The following is a 23814-nucleotide window of genomic DNA, read 5'->3' on the forward strand; positions in this document are numbered from 1 at the left end:
GTACAATTTTAAGAATTTTAAAATATTAATAAAAAGAATTTTAAAATATATAAAAATTTTATATTTAAAATTTATAATATTATATTTATAATTATATTTAAAATATATAAAAATTTTATATATAAATATATAAAAAGAATTTTAAAATATTAATAAAAATATTAATAAATATATTAGAATTATTTAATAATCTATTAAATCGTCATTATTTTAAAAAGAAATAGAATATAAAATAGAATAGAATAAATAGAATATAAAGTGATATTCGTTTTTATATTTCCTAATAATTAGCTATTTTCACTTAATTTATTTTTTGATATTTTGGAAAACTTTGTCTTAAACAAAAAGATAAAAATAACTTTTTTTATTTAGCACTATATAGGTATGATTTTTATATAAATTATAATCAATCAAATACAATATACAATGTATATATAAAAAACAAATATTTGATAAATTGATAAATATTCTATGTTTAATTCTCATATACAAATACAAAAAATGAATAATATTTAAAAAAATAAATATTTAAAAAAATTAATATTTGATTTTATTTAATTAATTTAATATTTTATATATTTCTCTTTCTTTCGAAGAGTAAATAAAATGATAATAACAGTAGGTAATAGTAAACAAAATGATAATAATAGTAAGTAATAGTAAACAAAAATGATTATTAAAAAATAAGTGTGTAAATTGTATATATTGTATTATAATACTATAACATACAATATATTTTATATTTTTATTAATTTTATATTTTTCATAATTTTGCAAAAATTTGTATTTGTTTATATATTCATGTATTATCTATATGTTCATATACATTATATAATATAGAATTATTTATCATGTATTCATATATTATAAATTATCTATATTAAATTATCTATTATGTATATCATATTATATTATTGTTTTTATAATTAATATTTTTATATTAATTTTTATTATTATTATTATTTTTTATATATCAATATTATATATATTTTAGTTTATTTCATACATAATAAAAAATTTTCATTTTCAATCATTTTTAAAATATTTCCAAATAATTTCATATTGATCTGGTCGCACTAAAATCTCATAGTATTACATAGTATTATCATTAGCTTCAAATCAAGAGTCGCATCATGACGACAGATAATATAATGTCACATATTTTTCTTTAGAAATTCGCTAAAGGAGAATTGATTTAATATTAGAAAGACTAGCTTAGGCGTTTGATAAGTTATATTTTCTCTATTATATATATATATATATATTTTTTTTTTTATATATATATATTTTTGTTTCTAAATTTTTATAAATCTATGAATATAACATTGATAAAAAAAAAATGATTTTTGCAACTAAAAAATATATTGTGAAAATTTGTTAGAATTGGATTTTTGTCAAAAAACTAAAAAAAATATATGTATGAAACCGATTTCTATTCTATATTATATTAAACCAAAAATTTTTGTTTATTAATATTTAAATAATTTCAATTAAAATAATATGATATAATAAATATAATTAAACCAAAATAAAATATATAAAAAAAAATTAACTCAAATTTATTTTTTAATAATTTTCTCACTAAAACAGAATTAAAATTCAATAGTTTTAAATTTTAGTTTTATTATTATTTTTTGTTATTTGACATTATAATTATAATTAAAATTGTCATTATTATTTGTTTTTGTAAAAAAAATATTCTTTTATCGATATAATTTAATAATTTAAAATAATTTAAAATCAATATTATAATTAATACCGTTCAAAGAAAATAAATTAGAAATTTTATTTAATTTATTCAAATTAATTACATCAAATTAACATAAAATAAACTGTTAATCATTTAAAAGAAGTTGGTAATAGTATATCAAATTAATCATTTAAATAAAGAAGTTGGTAATAAGTATTGAAATATATAACTATTTATAGTTACAGCCATTTGTCGAATAAAACTCTAACCTATAGTGGAAAATGATTGTGCGTCGGTACGAATATTGTGTTGGGATAAAAAAGACAACAATAAAAAGTCATAATTCTGCAAGCAACGCGTAACTAAATTTAGAAATAATTTGAGAGATAACAGAATTTAAATCGTCATTATTTTAAAAAGAAATAGAATATAAAATAGAATAGAATAAATAGAATATAAAGTGATATTCGTTTTTATATTTCCTAATAATTAGCTATTTTCACTTAATTTATTTTTTGATATTTTGGAAAACTTTGTCTTAAACAAAAAGATAAAAATAACTTTTTTTATTTAGCACTATATAGGTATGATTTTTATATAAATTATAATCAATCAAATACAATATACAATGTATATATAAAAAACAAATATTTGATAAATTGATAAATATTAATAGGATTGAGAGAAAGAATTTAAAAATTATTTCACGATAAATATTGTCTTGGATATGCTTAGTAATGTCATCCGAAAATAGTGTAGAATCTTTAGGAACATTACAATGGGATATAATGGAATTAGCCAATCATTTGCGTCAAGAACGCTTATTTGTTACTTCAGAACAACAAAATTTACAAATACTCAATGAAAAGGTAAGTAATAATAAAAAAAAAAAGATTAAAAATAAAGACAATATATGGTAAAACTGACTATATTTCCTTTAGGTATTATATGCATCATCAAATTTGGCACAACAAGCATGGATTACAGCACAACAGAGAGTTAATCTCAATCAATTGATAATGTCTAAACCATATTGTACACCAGCATCTTGTTGTCAAAAAGCAAATATATTGGAAAATTCAAATTTTGTTGATGTATATAAATATTTGCGTTATCAGACGTGTTTATTATATGGGGAATTTTTAGGTGCTCTTAGAAAATCTCCAAAACTACTTGCAATGTGTTTAGTTGAAGGGGACAAATTATTACCAGATTCTGTGCAAGCTGTAGTTCAATCATTAGCAGCAGGTTTATATGGTAGTTGTTTACTACCAGAAGATAAAATTTTGGTTTTAAAGTTATTAAAGCATCTAATGTTACTACAAATTGTACCATCAGATAATCCTCGAAGATTACTTAGATATGGCACATGTGCTTTCTCTAGATTTTATTCAGTCTTTCATGAAAGTCTATTTTCAGCTAAATTTTTTTTAACTGCTGCTTTACATAATCCTATTGTACAATTATTAATGGAAGATGAAATGTTTCTTGATATCGATCCAGATAAAGCACCTATAAGATTTCCTCCATCAGAGAGATTGAAGAAATTTGGCAAGGAAGGTACTGCTGAATATGAAGCGAAACTACAACGTTATAGACTCTGGACAATTAATTCTCTATTTCACATTACACAAAAATTTATAATCTGTATACGAGAAAATATGCATTGTTTTCCAAGCAGTATATGCTGGCTAGTTAGACAAATGGCAGGATTTTTGGGGAAAAATGGAAATGTTGATTCAAAAGAAGTACATGCAATGTGTACGGATTTAGTTTTTACATATTTTATATGTCCTGCAATAGTAAATCCAGAACCATATGGTATAACAGATGCACCTATTAGCTATGTTGCTCGATTCAATCTTATGCAAGTTGGACAAATTTTGCAAATGCTTTCTTTAATGAAATACCAGGCTGTTGACAGCAAAACATTTGATCTATATAAGAAATTCGATAAGGATTCTGTTTCTTCTATAATAGATGCGATGGTAGATGGTGCAACAGAAGATCTCGAAGACGAGCCTAATATCATCGATAACAATAAACTTCGAGGCTTTTCTCGTTCCGCTGCTTTATTTACGGAAACAGAATTGAATACATTAATTATATTTTTGCAAACTATAGCTACAGAAGCTACAATAGAAAATTCATCGTCCACTGCGTTTGACGCAAAGCAATTGATTGATATGCTTTCTCAATTACCTTCTGGTTCTTTAACTGCTAATAAATTAGCTAACAATATTTCTGTTGAAACTACTATCAAAAAAGGAGGTTTATTAGGAAAAGGTAATTATATTTAGGCATTGATTTTATTTTTTCATTTTTTTTTAATTTTTAATTATTTCTTTTAATTATTTTTAAATTTTAATTGTTCAATTTAGAAAAAAATATTTATTTCAAGAATTCAATCAATTTCATTCATGATACATTAATAAATATTTGATATATTTTGATATATTTTATTTGATATTCTAATAAGATTATTTCTCAAATACATATGTAAATATATGTGTAATGATTTTCATAAAATTTATTGATCTTTTTGAAAACAAAAAAAAATTTCCAAATATAATTTTTTGAATAAAAACAAACTTTATATTCATTTTTATATTAGTTTTTAAGAAAATCTTATATTTTTATTACGAATCATAATTGATTTTATTATTATTTTTATGTATTTCCGAAGAATAAATGTGAAAAATAAATAAAAAAAAAAATATTTAATTCAAAGAAAAAACAATTAATATTAATTTCTCTGATAGGAAAAGGTCGGGGAGTACGAGTATCGTCGTCATCATCATACTCATCCAATACAACTAATGATGGAGGGGATGAATTGAATGGTACTTCGACTCCTGAAGAAGAATCTATTGATAAAACTCCTCAAGATGTTCTTGTTATTCCTTTTGGACCAAATACAGGAGAATTTGTAGGTCTTTTGAGTGAACAAAAAGTATGTATTCTTTATTAATTGACGTTTTTATAATTAATACATAACCAACTAATATGAATTTCAATTCTATTTACTATGATATTTATAACTATATTCTTTTTTTTTTTTTAATATGACAGGTGTTATGCGCAGAACTTCAATGCAATATGGAAAATGGTCCTGTTAATTTGAATCTTTCAGATGATATATCTAATGTTCATGATAGACAAGAAAACTGTGGTGTTGAACGTACAGAAAGTCAAGAAAAAAAGACAAGATTTTCGTTGTCTCACGATGAAGGTATTGAAATATTAAAATTTTTTGATCTTTCAAAAATCAATTATTAAATTGAACTATTAAAATGAATGAAATACAATAATTGTTTATAATAAAAAAATTAATGAAATATATCAAACATAATTTATTTAAATAATATTGTTTTTTTTTTCTCTTTTTAAAAGAAATAATTTATTTGTAATTTTTATTCATAGTCATATGAAAGATTTAAATTAATTGAAAAATTATTTGTTCAAGAAGAAAAAATTATTATAAAAATTAATATAAAAAAAAATTATTATAAATTTATAAATGAAAAAAAAATTATTTATATTTTATAGAAGATAATTATTAATATTGAATTCTATTAGTTTTATTTGAAGGTTTTATCGGAAATACTTCAGATAATTTAGAAGCTGTATCAGAAGCTGCTTCAAATCACAGTGTTGCTTCTTCACTTGAGTTGGAAACAGAAGATCAAAATGATAATCTTTCAGATATGGTATCTGCGAGTGTATCGGGACGAGGAACACCTAATATATCAGGTTCTGTTAAATTTTTTTAATAGATTTATTAAGATAGATAATAAATATAAAATATATTTATAAATATAATAAATAATAAATATATTTATTTGATATTTGAATCTATTTAATCTAATTGAAATGAATTTAATGTAGGTCGTGATACTCCATCATCTCAAATTACTGAAGGAGATGAAGGACGAACAACAGGCGAAACTCGACAGTTAGATTTACCTCCATCGAATATCCCTACCAAACAAAGTCGATCCGAAATAGATGATAAATTTTGTAAATTTGAAATAAAAAAATTGATCGAAGGTATTTTGAAAAACAAAAAAAAAAATTTTTTTTATAAATATATTCTAGCGTGTATATTTTTAGGAGACGAAACTGTTTCGATGGTATCTGATACCTGGTCAACAGATGTTTTGGCTTCAGATAGTGAAATAATCGAACAACAAGAAAAAATATTATATCCCAGTTCCGAACAAACTTCTTCAGTTTTACCAACAACTTCGGAATCAATACCGCAAGCCGTGTTAGATGTTAGCGAAACTGCATCTGAAGCATGGAGTACTGATGTATTAGCTAGTGATTCTGAAAGATTAACAGAAGTTGATACAGATGATACAGCTAGCGTTGCAAGGTATATTTTATAATTAAATATTTTACAGATTAAAAACTGGAAAAATTGAAAAAAATATGAGATACAAAGCGAAAAATGTTGAAAAAGTTTGCGATTCATTATTATTGTCATATTTTAGATCCGATGACACTGCAAGATCTGAAATTGAAGTTGAACCTCGTAGTGAAGCTGAAACAACCGAAAAAACATTAGCACAGACGTTACCTCGTAAGAATGCTATTTCGTTAATATTTATAAAAAATTTCAATGCATCTTATTATTCAACATTTTTACTCAGTTATTAACATTATATTTTCTTCATCTTTAGAAAATGTTATAACAACTGAATGTATATCAACAACAAATCTTCAATCAATGTCGATAAACCAGGAAAATATACAATTTTCTACAACTATTCTTTCACCAACATCTCTTTCATCATCTTCTTTGAATGTAACTGGACAAAATATAAGGAGATCTGATTATCAAACAACCATATGTCGACAAGAATATATTGATAAAAATGCCAACAGCATTGCGGACAGTGCAGTAGAATACGATAAATCGTGTGAAGATAGATTAGTTCATCTCATAGATAAACTGCATATAGAAAATGGAAAAGATCAGATAGAACGACAAGCTTCTTCTATACATAATCGCATTACTGTAGCAGCTGTGACGCCAACTTTATTATTATCTAATCATATCTCATCATCCATATTGTCAAGCACAGAGAAATCGCACAATATAGTGAAAGAGGTTTGTTTTATAAATATTTATAATTATTTCTGCTATTTAATACTATTAATTATTATATTATGCTATTTAATACTAGTAATTATTATTACTAGTATTATTATTATTATTTTTCATTAATGTTTTATTATTATTTTATTTCTTTTTTTTTTATACATTTACATGATTTTATATAACACTTATTTAATTTTTAGATAGCTTAATAAATTAATGAACAACAATGAACGGCTGATACTGAATCATTTATAATTTATGAAATTATATACTTCAGAAATAGTTTCTTTACCAAAATTATATATTTGTCATTATGTCATTACTAGATTATTAAAAAGTTAAATGAAAACACAAAAGTTAATATTTGATATATAATTAAAATATTCGAAAAAAATATAAAAAAATAATTTTCAAATTTAAATAATATTCAAATTTTATAATCGTTTTATTGATTCAAAATCGGCCATCTGAAGATTAATAATTACGATATAATTAATTTTCAAAGCGTGTTTTAGTCGCAGGAACTAGAATGTAGCTTAGTCAGTTCTATTGAAGAGACTGTTAATGAAAATGGTCCGGATGGCGCTGTTGGATTAAGTACTGGTAGTTTAGCATCAAGCAGTAGTTCAGGTTCTGAGACACGAATAAAAAATACAAATTCGGAATTACCACTATCAATGGGAACATCAGAAAATTGCGATATGACGAATGATTGTTCAAAACCAACTATATCTAGTGGAGCAATACCAAAAAGTATCAGTTTCGATATGACTGCAGAACGCGGAGACAAGGAATTGTTGGACGATGATCAGAAAAATAAAAGAAGTTTTTTTGGAAAATTGAAAATGTCCTTACGAAATCGACGGGGTAAAACAATTCGTGGCACTGATGATATCGGCAGATGTTATGATCGAGAAGCTATGGGGGATAATATTGATGTAGGACGGCATAGATTACGTAGAATAATGTCGGAAGATGTATCATCTACTAGTAATGCGAGTTGTGGTAAATATTGTTTTCTTTGATATTTTATATTACCTATGCCTATAGAAAAATAAAACTAAAACTGAAATCAAAACAGAATAAAAAATAATAATAATAAAAAAAAAAACAACGATAAAAATGGTTTAAAAACTTTCTAGATAGTACGGATGATATTTTAGCTAAATATAGAAGGAAACCAAGTGCAGCAAGTGATACAGCATCAGTGGAAAGCAATCAATCTCGTACAAAAGAATCAATTGAGGATGAAAGACTTTTTATAGATCCAAATAATATTGAAATTTCCTATGCATTTTCTGATGCAAAAAGAAAATTACGAATGGTACTTAGTACAGCTGATCTTCAACATATTCCTTGGAATGCTACATCTGAGGTATTAAATCTTGTAGTTATATTGAATATTTTATGTATTTATATATTTTATAAACATAATATAATATTAATAAAAAAATACTTAAAAATAATTTATTTATTGCAGCGTAATTATTGGTCACAAAAAGAAAATGAATTAGTTGCTTTTTTACAATTGCAATTGGCAGAAGCTATTAATTTACAAGATAGAGCATTAATAGCACATCTTCATGAAACATTACGTTGTATTAGATTATTTAATGATGATGGATGTAGAAAATTATTCAAATCATTGCGAGAAGATTATCAAAAACGATCGCCTTATATTGCATACTTAATCAGATGTCGACAAGGATTACTTTCTACATTGGCTCATTTGGATAGGTATAAATTTTGATCTTATAAAAATTTATCCTATACACTGGTATCTTGAATATATACAGAATGACCTAATTGAATCATTTTAAAACTATTGATAGTACTAAAAAATACATAATTATATATAAGTAAACAAAGTTGATTTTCATTAAATTTTTACATAACTAATTAACTTATTTGTATTGCATTATGTGTCTTCTAAAATCTTTCATTTCATTTAATTTCATTTGTCTGAAATATTTTTTCGTATCATCAATTTGAAAATATAAAAAATTGCTTTAAAAATAAAATATTCTAAATATACTTAATTATATAAAATAATTATTATTATAATAAAATAATATTAATGTGATGGTAATTTTATGCAATTTTAGATTGTGCATTAGAGTAAAATGTGACCGTGATGCTATTAATAATCATCTTGTATCTGTTTGTGTAAAAGTTTTTTTGGAAAAGAAAGAATCTCTTTTACTACGTTTTTGTGATGAATTTAAAAAATTGACATTGGCAGATGAGAAACAAGATTTAGTCGATAACTTCTTAAGCAAACTTCATACAAAAATGGACAATGATCCAATTTGGCAATGTTAGTAAATTTATAATTATATCAATATAAAATATTATTATATTTTATTATAAAATATTAAAATATGATAATTAACCATAAACGTGATTGATCACGCTGTTAATATAGGTGCGTGCGAAAATCAATTAAACTTGGCAAGAGCTGTAGTTGAAAGGACTGTGATGGCACGTGTTTATCATAATGCACTTTATCCAAATGGAGATGGTGATATTTATAGGGACCAATTACTTCAAGATCACATTAAAAAACTTGCCAAAGTTGTAACACCGAATCATAAGGACTTACGAATCCCTAAAATATATCATTATGAATGTCCTTGGCCCTGGGCTCAAGCAGAATTAGCTGTGATTTCAGCATATAAAACACCTAGAGATAAATTACAATGTGTTTTTCGTTGTGCAACTACTATCATGAATCTACTTTCAATGGCAACTGAAAGAGGAGTACCCGCAGCTGATGATCTAATCCCTGTACTAGTCTATGTTATCATTAAAGTAAGTTATTCTTGTTTCTTAATGTATATATACAAAATGTTAATATATACATATCTTTTAGAATTAAAAGAATCAATTTTAGAATTAAAAAATATGAAAAAATTTAGTATATAAAAATATTAAGTTAAATTAAATTATAAGTAATTTAAATTTACGTAAAATGAGACATAAATAAAGTTGGATAATTCTATCTCAATCTCCAAAGATCTCTAAAAACAAATATATTAACATTTTATATGTAGATTATTAATATTATGTCATATAATTATGACATATTTATATATGCTTAGAATAATTTTTTCTATTAAATTTTTAGACTAATCCGCCGTCCTTGCTTTCAACTATTCAATACGTGGATAGTTTTTATGGAAATCGATTAGGAGGAGAAGAACAATATTGGTGGACACAATTTTGTTCTGCAATTGAATTTATAAAGACTATGGATTAAATCGTATTAGTTATAAAATTTCATTGAAATATGTAGAAATAGTGTATTATATTTTTCATTGTCGCTGTCATAATTTTTCAATAATTTTTGTTATTATAACTCTTTTAATGAGATTGTTATTCTCGTACTTTTCATTATTTTTATTATTTTCATGATCAGCACTTTGATATTATTAATATCAATACTATATTATCATTACTATTTTCTATCTTTAACTTTTGTTAAAATTGCTCTTGTTACTATTATTCTATGCTATTATTCTTATTGTAATTGAAATATCTATGATATTTCAATTATTTTTATTGCTCTTATCATTGCTAGCGCCATTTTTATTGTAATTTGATTGATTTTAAATAGCAAATATTAACACTATTATTTATATTATTATTATTATTTTTATTTTTATTGTTATTGTGTTGTTATCATCAACATTGATAATATTATAATATAACATTGTACATTGTGATCATTATTAATATTACTGTTATTATTATTTTTAATTTTATTATTTTCAATCGTATTAAACCATTATTAACAATTATTTCTATAGTAAAGAATATAAGTGAATCAATATTCAATGAAAAATTTTAAATTATTATAATTTCTTAAAAAAAAGAAAAATTATACTATAATCAACTTGAAGTTGAATTTTAAAGAGTGAAAACCTTATTTTCACAGTTCTTCCTTCATTTTTTTTAAAGATGTTTTTATATCATGAAATAAGAAAATAAAATTACTTTTTTTTCAAAAATTTGAAAAATTCAATCGGCTATCGATTACAGATATCGAAAAAATTTTTTTGTAATTAAATGTAAAAATTGAAATTTTTCATTAAATTTTTTCAATTTCCAAACTTTTATAATTTTTTTTCTTCAAATTATTGAATTTTAAATATTAAGATTAGACGAAAAATTTAAAAAATATTAAATTTTTATCATTTTCAATATTCAAAGTTCAATAATTTAACAAAAAAAAAAAAAAGTAAAGTTTTTGAATAATTGTAAAGGAAAGATTTCAATTTTCAATTTTTCAGATTTTATAATTGATTGAATTTTTTAAATTTTTGAGAAAAAAAATATCATTCATTTTTTAAGAAAATGAATAATAATAAAAAAACAAATAAGTAGAGATTATATACTTTAAAATAAATTCGGACTAATTATTGTATAATTTTTTTTTATGAAATTATAGTAATTTAAAATATCGTCTAGTTTTCATAGAGTTCATTTATATTCTTTACTATATATTATATTATACTTATTGAATATAGCATATAAAAATGGTATATATGAATATCTTTTTAAAGACTTTCTAAAAGATTTGATACAATAAAAAAAAATCATATTATTCAATCAATTTTTAAAAAAATGTATTTGGTTATTTTTTAATAAATATGAGATAAATATCTTATATAATAAAAACAAAATTACTTGTATTAAATTATACTAATAATGACTTAATACTCTTGTATTAAAAATTTTTATTTTAATCAAAAACATGTATAAAAAAGGAAAGTAATTTAGAAAGTTAAAGCGTTTTCAAATGATTTTAAAATTAATTAATGATTTTTAAATAAGTGTAAAAAGTATTTTTACAATAATTAATTTCAACAAAAACATTGTAAAATTTCATTTATATAATTTCAACAAATAAATATGTACATATTTATCAAAAGTCTACAGAATAAATTAAAAAAAATTATAATATATACCTATGTTTTAAAAATATTAATAAATTAACAAATTTAGATATTAGTGAAGATGTATAATAAATATTCATATAATAATATTTCATTAAATATATAATAAATATTATAAATGAAACATAAAAAAAAAATTTATTTAAAATATTACATAGAATGTATGGGATCATTTAAAATTATGAATTAAATTATGAATTAGGAAAATAAGAAAACAAAAATATGGCGAATACAGCGATTTTATCATTTTTTCATAAATTAAAAAATAATTCATTAAGAAATAATTGCAATAAAAGTTGCCAAAAAATTTGAAAATAATTTGTTAATAGATTTAATTATTATATGTTAATTTTTTTTATTAATATAATGATAAGATAAAATGCAAGGCAGTAATAAAAAAAAATAAAAATTATTTAAACTGTATTTCGTGAATGTTTTTTGTATCTTATTGATGAGATAAAAAGAATAAAATTCATAAAATCTTGAAATTCACAAGAGGGAAATTATTTTATCGGATCAGAATATTGTATCTTTAGATATAAATATTATAATTGAAACATAAAAGACAAAATTTGTTTAAAATATCACATGTACAACATATGAAACATTTATAATTTAAATAATTTATAATACGAATTATGAAAATAAGAAAAGAAAAATATGTCAAAAATGTAAGCATTCTTAATAATTTGTAGTTATCTAAAAAAAAAAAAAAAACGATTTAAATGAATTAAATTTAGATTTTAAACAATAGAAATATATATCTTCAAATAAAAATATTATGATCAGCTATGAATATCCATTGGATAGATAGCATATTTTGAATGGATATCTGAAATAAAAATAAAATTTCTGAAATAATAAAAAATGGATTAAGAGAAAATAAAACATAAACAAAAAAATTAAAATAAATTATTATAAATTTATAAAAAGATAAAAATATAATAATATTCATACTTATAATAATTTCTCTCTATATATACATCAATGTAATATTTGAAATCATATAAAATAAATCACAAAAGAATATGACATACTCATTTAATAAATTAAATTATTAATATTTATATGTCGATGAGTTTTCATTTCAATGCTCATAGAATAATTGAATCATAAAATCATTTATAAATAAATAAGAAATATGTTTATTTTAATAAATAAATAAGTTATATATTTTTAATATAATATTATAAATATTATAATATTATTTTAAAAATTATAATATTATATACAATTGTTTCCACATAATCCACGTTTATAAAATATCTAAGAACAATGACAAATAGATTATGATATAGCATTATCAATAATAAGAAGCTGAAATCCATTCGTGTCTAGGCTATCTACAACTATGATTGTATATTTTTATTAATCTAACATAATAAATTTTAAGAACTGTTTAATTGATTCGCACATCAATATAGTATTATTAAAGGATTTTATAATGCTACAATTCTCGATTAAAAAAATTGAAATATCCAATGATTTCTGAAATGGATTAAAAAATCAATGCTGACAACTGAACCATCATTGATATATAAAGGTTACTGTAACAGAAAAGAAAGACGTTTAGTTTTAAATTTATTGGACAACAATAGAAATCTGAAAATTATATGAAATAAAATAGCGCAAAATAAACAATGTATCTATTAAAAAATTAAATTTATGGAAAAGATAAATAAAATATATAGTAAAATAACAATAAAATTATTAAAATTATTAAAGATGTGATTGATATCGTTATCTTTTTAGAAATATTATGTTTAGTGCAGTCTATGTAAGTAAAGAATTACTTATTGTGATAAAATCTGATGGATTATTTTTTAGATGGATGAAACTAATCCATTGAAACGGAAATCACTCATTGTAATAGTTGGACTCTGATCACTTATCAATTACAAAATGGGTGTTAATAATCTTTTGAAATAGAAACTATTATTGTGATTGAAATTGCCTGTTTATCATTTACGGATATTCGACAAGGGATAAGAAATGCTAAGAATTTATAAAATTTGATTGTTCTTGATTTGATTAATCAACTTCTTTATGATTTACTTGTAATTCCAAACATGATACTGATTATTCTATTCTAAGGCCCTCATTTTTTCTGAGAGAAAAGTCTTCTTTGCTGCAGAAGAAGACTTAAAAAGGGCGATTCTTACTAAATTTGATTTCTAATGAATTGTAATAATTTTGGAATAGACATTAGTTAGACGCATATGAAAATATAATATTACAGGATAGTTAAATTTTTGAAAGGTAAAAGGTAAAGAATTTAGAGTAATAAGAGAAAAATTTACGACTAGCATTGCTAGCTTGATTCGATAATTGGAAAGATTTTTAATATACAATTTGATAATAATGAAGCCTAAGACAAATAAAAGATTTGTTTAATGCATGTCTACTTAAAAAAAATTTTAGATAAAAGAACTTGTTTTTTCAAGTGTTCGAAGTTTATTTCTACACATAACATTCCAATCATTTTCAGATAAAATTTGATTGTTGCTTGTCTTTTTTAGACCGCGAAGTTTCTGTTTTCGAATATTCTATCTTTCCAAAACTTATCTTTTAAATTTTTATCTCTGAAATTTTTATCGTTAATATCTCGAAATTCGCTTTTTTGGCTTTAAGTGTTCTATTTTTTTGTTCATATGCGAAGTTTAATTTTTGATTATTTTAATTTAATTATTTTATTTAATTATTTTCGAATATTTGATAGCGCAAAGCTTGATTTATATTACATCTATTTTTTTTAATGATTCGTGTTCGTACTTGCAACAATAGTATTGTAATGATGATGGTGGACGTAAGCTAATAAGCTATTTGTAGGATGCTCTTCGATAGATGTAACAAGTGATTATATTTTTTAAAGATGAGTGGACTATATTATTGGTTACTCGTGCGATATGTGTGTCTATGAGAGATATGAGTCTCTCATAATTGTACAGCAGATAATCGTGTTCGATAATCAGAGCATATGTTTACAAACTATTTAATTGTCATATCCGACAACTACGACGTGATCATTATAAAAGTCTCTTTATCAATGAAGCTCGTGCCCTCAGAAAATCAGAAAATTTCCTATTTCAATTGAAAGGATTTCTCAGTGGGATATAATAATAACCAATAATATTCAGTGCCTGATTCGCGACACTCTCAAGTTAAAGGAAAATTCTTCGCTTAGGGTGATGATTTGTATATAAAGATTTCAAGACAAACAGAACAGCGTATCTCTTTTATATTTTCTCGAATTAGAATGGTATTAATTGTCGCTGAGTCAATTGTGTTTGAAATATGTTACCCTCGGTAACATCGGTTCAGTCAGACTGGGTTATATCAAAATATACAATTATAAGGATTGGTTAAACTTTTAAAAATAACAGATTTCTCTAGCAAATTCTCAGCTAACATCATCTTTTGTTTAAGCCTAAGAGACGTTTGCATACGATAATAAAAAAAAAAAGGATTTCAAGGAAAAACTATGAGGAATTTCTCCGAATAAGTTGTTTATAAATCTCGCAAGTAATAAATGTTCGCAAAAAATTCGAAAGCTGCTTTTGAATATTACTGGGCGAGACTGTGTTTTTGTTTTTGGTGACAAACATATAGCATTTCCATATTCCTAATAATATTTTTGTGTTCACATTTATTTTTCTCGAAAAATACTTGCTCGAAATCTCTTTCTATTCTACTCTACTCTACTCTAAATTTTTTATCTTTCTATACTTTTTTTGTATATTGTATATAATCGTAAATAATAACGATAAAGCTATGAATAGTATAATATAATATAGTAATAATATAAAAATGAAGAAAGTTATTTAAAGGTAAGATAGAGAAAGTTAGAGAAGGAACACATACAAATCGGCGTATTTTTGAATATTATATATAATTTATTTTATATTTTATATTACTTATGCATAGATGAAGAAAAATTTGATTTTATTATAAATTTTAATTCGCCTATATGTTCAAAAGAAAAATACTGTGCAAATGTGTAGTATTTGTTTTCAACATTCATGTTCTCATTTTCATTAATCATTTTATATTATTGGGAAAAATTTCCTTATTAATACATTTACATATTAATAAATTCTCTCCATGTCTTGCCATTCATTTTTAATATAATATAATTTTTTTCTTTATATTTTTATTTCTACATATTTTATACAAAACTTCATAAATCCAAAGAGATTTACAAACTGCTTTTTTTTTATTCACCTCAATATTTATATTCATTGTATTTTATCTTTTTATTTTAATTTATTTAATTTTTAATTTTTATTTTAATAATTATTTCTTTTTATTTTCTGTTCTATCCTGTTTTTTGCCTTTCTTTCAGTGTACTATTATATTAATACTCTTGCATTCTTTTTTTTCAATGTATCTCTTTACCATCACAATTTTTTTATAGTTTGAGCATTTGATCATGCATTTTGCATTTATTTCTTGAATTTATCCGATTTTTACCATTCTGTCTATGTAATTTCATTTATCTTCCATATTCTACGTTTCAAAAATCTCATTTAAATTACTCATATTTCCAGCTTACATTTTTGCATATCTATCTTTTAAAAATATTCATATTACACACATCTTAACATGTATCTATAAGGATCATATTGATAATTTATATTCCAAGATTATATTATAATCTTTAATATTCCAATTAAATTGTAATCAAATTTCATTACTTACTATTACTTAGATTAACATTAATATCATTTTGTTTATCCTCGAAAAAATATAATATTCGTTTTATTATATTCATATTTATATTCATCATACAATATACATATATAATACAATCATTTCATTTATCAAAATACATTCTTCCAACATTTTGTCAGGCTTTTTTTGCTGCAATCTTTGCTTTAAATTATTAAGCAGAAGATAAATTATTCATATCAAATAGCAGACATTTTTCATTCGCATGTTATGCACTCTATTTATACATGCCAAATAGTTCAATACTATATTGATAATATATAGACATTACAAGCATTTTGCTTAAGTTTGTTTTTAAACATATGCATCACATTAATCGGTATATTCATTCATATACATTCATTCATTAGCAAGCGCAATATTACATACACATTTTTGTACCCAATTGTCTCACATATTTATTTTACACATATAGTTTTTGTTTTTTAGAAAAGCAACAATATTCAAATATAAATACACAGTTTTCACTTATCATCCTACTAAAATTATATATCATCGCATATATTCGCTAATAATTTAATTGAAGTACATTCATTTTAATTTTCAGATATTCTTATTCTTTTTTTTTTTTTTTTACTATATTCGCATATTTCGGGCACTTAACAAATCAAAATCAAATAGCTTGAACTTTAATTCTACAATTCCTACATTTATATTCTTATATTTATCTTTTAAATGTCTCCATATTTTTTGCACTTTCTCTTTATACTTTTTTAAATCTAATTTAATTATCTTTATTGCATAATTATCTTTAGATCATTGGAAAAATTACTATTTCATAACCTTTTATTTCATGTATAAAATATATTTTTATTGATTAATGCACAAGATTTCTTCCTATTTTATTTCCATAATAAGATAGTTCGTGACATATATTAAACTTAAAGAAGTTATTAATTAGTACTTATACTAATTTTAAAGAAGAGGCAAAAAATCCAATATTTCCTTTCATTTATATGTTATAAAATCATGTACATGTACAAATCCAAAACTATTTAATCTTCTGTGTGAGTATTTTAATTTTTTATAAAAACATTCGATATTTTTTATCACTCATATCTTTGATATACTTCATAATAATTCATTCGCTGATATAATCGATATAATAAATATGATAAAAAATTATATTATTTAAAGTTGATCAAATAATAAAATGTGCGTTTTATTCGTTTTATTAATCATCAAGTTTTTTCTTATTTGAAACGATTTTTTTTTTAGCTTTTTTTTTGTGATTTTGAAAAGATTTTAGTAACAATTTCCCAGATTCGATAACTTTAAAACATATGTCGAATTTTAATTTTCCACTGACTATATGTTGCTTCATCATTCGAATATCATTCAATATTCCTTCATTGATCATTTTTCTTTCTTTTCATAATTTTACTTTTGTAAAAATGTATAAAAACTAACATCTAGTACTTCAATACATGCAAAGATATGCTCAGTGATATATTAATACTTAAGTTTCATAATTATATTTTCATAATTATAATTCAAAAATATTTACTAATAATTATATTATTAATAAATAATATAATTAATTAATTAATATAATAATATATTTAATAATTTTATTACTAAATATATAGAAAAGAATATATGATACAACAACAAGAATACAACAATACAACAGAATGAAAAAGAAATAAACAAAAAAATATTAAAAATAAATAGTTCAAAAGCTAATATATAAATAAAACTTAATATCTGTTAGGAAAGAATACATTAGAATTATCTTTAAATTAATAAGTTATTATTATTAAATCTGGAATATATAGATTTCAATATTATCTGTTGATGAATTCTAGAAATAATATATATACTTTTATTGTAAAGTATATTCTATATTTATAATATATTTTATCATATTTTTTCAATTTTTAAATTTGAATTGTATTGTAAAAATATATATCTTTTTAATAAGAATATAAAATGTAAAAATTTGATATATATGAAGAATTCATAAATGTTAAAAGAAAATGATATAGTCCGATGAGATAAAAATAATTTGAATCAAAAGTCTAATAATAGATTTCATCAATAGAAATCAATAGAATATCAATAGAAATGAATCAAACATCGAAAATAAAATAAATTATGAAATTTAAAAGCAGATTCATTATATTGTTTTTCACACAAAAATAAAAATTCTTTGATAAAAATTGAAAAAATAATATAATATTTATTTTATTATATTGTTATAAGCATGAGAGCTACAGTATGAATCGCGGTAGAAAATATAAATAACATCGTTTGTCATCAAAATTAAATATATCAATTAAATGAAGTTTCATATCGATCATGGAAGAGAATAGATATATTGTTTTCTGCTCTTCTATTCATAAAATATAAAAATATCGTATTTTATGATAAATAAATTATCATTGTAAAAATAAATCTAAATTAATATTATATTGTAAATAATATATGTAAATAAATTTATTATGGAGAAACGAATAATAGACGAATGTAATATTGGTGTCAGAAATAGGAGATTTTTTCTTTTAAAAAGAAAAAGAGACATTCATTAAACTTTTTTCGGAAGAAAATTCGCTCCTTGTAGAATTGATGATTGATTTGTGAAGCACTATTAAGGGAAAATTCGCAAAACAACATTGTCTTTGGAATAATTGTTGGGAGGAAAAAGACCAATGAATTCTACAGACAGAAGCAATGGACGAAACGGAAATCCAATACAATAATAGATGAAAGAATCGCTCATTTCGAAAAACAAATCCAAGAGATTACTATCTTTCTATTATATAATAATAATCCTAGAATATTTGAATAATGGGAATGAATGGAAGAGACAACTGTCTTTGTAAATAATATAGATAATAATTCGAATATTATAAATACTGAAAACGAATGGCTCCATCTTTCTGGATGGACGACTATTCTTGTTAATACTTCATTTTCATTTGTTCGCGAGTATGAACCACATATTATTTGAATATGCGATAAAGTCTCCATATTGTAATAGACTTTCATTTTGGAAAGAATTCAAAATATAGTTCGAGATAGTAGCGCAGATAAATGTGTGATATGAAGCGCTATGGTTTCATTGCAAGATTCGACGCGAAGCGGAGATTAACTTCTCTTCCCATCGACTGTTTTTTTGACTATTCAGAATTACTAATTTAATTATTAAATACAAAAAATTTATCAAATTTGAATTATGTTCTATTTTAATTATATTCTATTAAATTATCGTCAGCGGAAAGAGAAGTTGATGCTAAAATTATCGAAATTATCGTCTCGAAAAGTCAAAAAAAAACAAATTAGAATCAAAATACAAATTGAATGAAATGAAGAACAAATAATATAGCAATAAAGCTACATGTTGAATATGTGGTAAATAAGAACATTTCATAAAAAGATTGTTGTAAAAAGAAAAAAAAGAAAAAAACCAAAAAAACTCGATGTAAAGAGAGAATCTCTGGCTTCTATTTTTGTTTTCCTCGTTGTATTAAAAATGAATCCATCTTTAAACTTATTGATTATCAAGGAAACCATCAATAATAAGAAAATTAAAATAATTATTGATATAGAATTAATTTTAAAAACGGATTCTTCATATACATTTTGATGCGACAGGATCAGAAATTGAAAATGTTTTTTGGAGAAATTACGAAATTATAGAAGACATAATTTTTTATTAAAAATAAAAAATTTCATGAGTAAGGAAAACTTTCACGATAGCTGTCTTTTAATTGTCGTGAATGAATTGTTAAAGAAAATGTTAAAATAAGAAGTAATAGAAAAATTGAATAGTCTTTAATCTTTCCCGGTTATTCTTGTTAAAAAGAAGAATGGTAGCAAAATTTTATGTCAATTATAAACTATTAAATGAAATTATTAAAAAAGATTCCTATCTATTTAATAATTAAGGATAAAAAAAAACCTTTAATGTTTTATTTGGTTTCGCTTGGTTTTCTATAATTGATCTACAGAATGGTTCAACAAATCTCGATGGATAGAAAAATAAGAAGAAAATTATTTTTTATGTAGAAACTGGATTATAACAATTTAAAGTATTTTAAACATTCCTATCACATTTGAATGTTTAATATACAATATTGGCAGATTTCATTTGAAAAATCTGTTTGATATATTTATATGATGTAATTACTTATATAAAATAAAAAGGATATTCCTACTTATGAGCTCGAAAAATATATCTTTTTTGCAAAAGAAATAAGAAATTTGGAATATATAATCAATATATATAAAAATTGGAATAAAAACAGATCTAGACAAGATTAGAGACATTCAAGTATGAGAAATTGTCTTAGATAAAAAATTCTCTCAAATGAAAAATATTTCTTAATTAAGAAGTTTTCTGGGAGTCTATACATATTATAGGAAGTTTATTAAGAGTTATTTTCATCGATAGCAAAATCTTTATATCATTTAACTGAAAATAAGATTCAATATAGTCAATGGACTAATAATTGTTAGGCATTTTATGAATTAAAGATAAAATTGACGCAATTTTTTGTTTTAGTATTATATATTGTAAATATATTTTTTTAGAGTATTGTTCGGATTATCCTTTTTTAACATTTTTAAACTTATGATGCAATCGAAAATCTCTATTATTTTTGAGAATATATTTGATTTTTGATTTATTTTTAACATTTTTACTTAATTGCTAATATATAAATTCTTGATATTTTTTTAATCTTATTTTTATAATTAAGAACTTGAGATATTTATGGATTGGATACAACGTAATAATAATAATGAAAATTGGTATTTTAATTGATCTATGCAAGGATGAAACCTTTTACCTTTTATTTAAGCATAGATGGATAAAAAAATACATATATCTTCAGATTGAGATTCTTCATTGAAGATTTTCGAAAAATCTGATTGAATAGAAACTAAAAAATATAAAATGATAAATAGATTCGACAGTACATATAATTTTTTATAAAGTAATATATGATAAATATGATAAATAAAAACTCATAAATTCAGAATAACGAACATTACAGATTTTTAATATTACAAATTTAACATTATAAATTTTGAATTTTGATTTCAGAGTGCAGAGTACATTCGAATTTCATGTACGTATATAATATTATTTTTTAATTATTTAGATAAATATTATTTTGAATTTCTAAATAAATATTTTTATTATTTGCTAAATAATCGGCTCTATGAACTCTGAGAACCAAATAATGTATATATTATTTATTATATTATTATAATAAATAATTTATTATATTATTTTTTAAAGAATTTTTCCTATAAAATACATAATATGAATAAAGACGAATAGTTTGCAAAGAATATTTTTTTCCAAAGTTATTTTTTTCAAAGTTTTTAAAGTTACCAGTATTTATTAAAGTTTTTAAAGTTACCAGTAAATATTTTGTTTCCTTTATATATTATAATTGATATTAAAATACATTCAAAGAAAATAATGACATAATTTTAAAGTGATCTTTAAGTCTTAAAATCAAAATTATGTACCAAAATTTTTTTTTATAGAAATTAAGTTAGCAATGAAAATTTATAAGTAAATATTGCATATATAAGTAAATATTGTCTAAAAGATCTGATCACTGATTATTATTAAAAATGTAATAATTAAGTCTAATTAAATATGTAATGTAATAAGTAAGTCATGTATTACTATCTTTTTGAGTTACAATATTGTCAAATACTTAGAAATAATATCTCTCTATAGATATACATATTGAAATGATCAATGATAGATTTTAATGATTTCGATCTTTTAATGATTTCGAAACTTATGGCTATAAATTCTAATTATTTTATCTTCATTTTTTAAATATTTCTTTTAATATAAAAACATCGTTTTTGACGATTTAACATAATATTGTAATTAAAAAGTAATGATATATTGTTTATAAATTTAATAATAATAATTATTTAATTTAATAATTTAATAATAGTCTGATTTTAGATAATGTTTACTTACATTTTATAAGCTTTTGCTATTAAGATTGAAAATAAATAAATATAAATATTGGAAATAAATTTCATATATAATTTCAATTTTGAGAGTCAAAAGTTATTTTAAAGTCATGTTATTACAGCTCAGAATTTTTTTTAGTATCAATTACAAGTAAGCAAAAAAAAATATATACTTATGCGAAAAAACATTGATAATTTTGAAAATTTAAAAAAATTTTGGGAAAAAAATATTCTTTGCAAATTATTTGTTTTGAAATATCATATAAATTGTATGAAAAATAATATATATATATATATATATATATATATATATATAAGAAATAATATATAATATAATTCTAAAATATATTTTTTATATTACAAATGAAAAAGATTTAAATGACTATTCTAGATGGACCATTGCCACCCATATATATATAATATAATAAGCTTAAAAAAAAACAGTCTTAATACAACAATAGAAAAATCTATTAAAATTATATAAAATTACCATTAATATAAAAAATTCATTGAAAAATAATAAGATGTAATATGTCATTTATCTTTTATAGAAGAGAAGATATAAATAAAATATTAAAAGCAAGAAGAAGAAAAAATATCAATTTTTTCACAAAAATTACAAAAAAGAAAAAATTTAAGAAAAAAGCAATATTTGAATGAGAAAGATTAATGAAAAAATTAAAAAAAGAATTCAAATAATTTGAAATGAAAATTAAAAAAAAAAATAAATTTATTTATATAGAAAAATAAAATATATAAGGAATCTTAATTCTCCAAAAGAAAGAAAAAAAGAAGAAACAAAAAAGAAAATTATTCAATTCTTTCTAATATATAATATATTATATGTACATATATATGTATATACTACATACTACTATGTATATGTACATATTACACAATATTAGATATTACAAAAATATAAAAAAAGTATACTGACATATGTATCATATATATGTATCACAACAATATAATAAATAAATAATAACATTAAATAACTTAATAGAAAATTAAAAAAAAATAGATTTAAAAATATCAGCAAAAAACAAAAATAGTCAACTTTACAAAGAAAAAATAAAAGCAGAATTGTATAAAAAAATAAAAATTAGGAAATTAAAAACTGAAAAGATTGAATCTATAACAAAATTTTTAGAAACATTATATATTAAATAAGAAAAATAATATAAGTAATTTTTTATTATTAAAGATAAAAAAGAAATCTAATAAACAATAAAAAAGAAATTCAAGAAAAGGACAATCCCTTTAAAAAATTGAAAGATTTTTAAAAGGATTCAATGATAAATATTCAAAACAGATCAAAAAACAAAAGAGAAAAAAAAAGAATTTTCAAGAGAAGAGAAAATAAGAAAGAAGGAAGAAAT

The 23814-nt window shown here is 21.7% G+C and overlaps 1 protein-coding gene across 2 annotated transcripts; it reads left to right on the forward strand.

Moving 5' to 3' along the window:
* The first annotated feature begins 318 nt into the window (after positions 1 to 318).
* LOC122717748 (GTPase-activating protein and VPS9 domain-containing protein 1) lies at positions 319 to 10349 on the forward strand. 2 transcript variants are annotated; one of them, XM_043942123.1, is made up of 16 exons: positions 319 to 382; positions 2367 to 2559; positions 2632 to 3976; positions 4453 to 4643; positions 4763 to 4922; positions 5270 to 5443; positions 5579 to 5740; positions 5804 to 6068; positions 6187 to 6275; positions 6376 to 6806; positions 7313 to 7802; positions 7940 to 8172; positions 8278 to 8534; positions 8903 to 9114; positions 9223 to 9608; positions 9925 to 10349. In XM_043942123.1, the coding sequence occupies exons 2-16, from the start codon at positions 2428 to 2430 to the stop codon at positions 10054 to 10056; spliced, it is 4659 nt and encodes a 1552-aa protein (XP_043798058.1). In that variant the 5' UTR covers positions 319 to 382; positions 2367 to 2427; the 3' UTR covers positions 10057 to 10349. The 2 variants fall into 2 exon arrangements, with proteins under 2 accessions (XP_043798058.1, XP_043798059.1); XM_043942124.1 differs by lacking the exon at positions 319 to 382 and adding an exon at positions 2264 to 2274.
* The last annotated feature ends 13465 nt before the right edge of the window (positions 10350 to 23814 follow it).

Source organism: Apis laboriosa, unplaced genomic scaffold (assembly GCF_014066325.1).
Source record: "Apis laboriosa isolate Shangri-la unplaced genomic scaffold, ASM1406632v1 scaffold58_cov148, whole genome shotgun sequence".
In the NCBI taxonomy this organism is placed as follows: Eukaryota; Metazoa; Arthropoda; class Insecta; order Hymenoptera; family Apidae; genus Apis; species Apis laboriosa.

Excerpts from the sequence above, each read along its gene's own strand:
- LOC122717748 (XM_043942123.1), top strand. The coding sequence starts at position 2,428 with ATGTCATCCGAAAATAGTGTAGAATCTTTAGGAACATTACAATGGGAT. Across the intron at positions 2,560-2,631 it reads TACAAATACTCAATGAAAAG|GTATTATATGCATCATCAAA; the intron begins GTAAGTAATAAT and ends TATTTCCTTTAG. Across the intron at positions 4,644-4,762 it reads GTCTTTTGAGTGAACAAAAA|GTGTTATGCGCAGAACTTCA; the intron begins GTATGTATTCTT and ends TTAATATGACAG.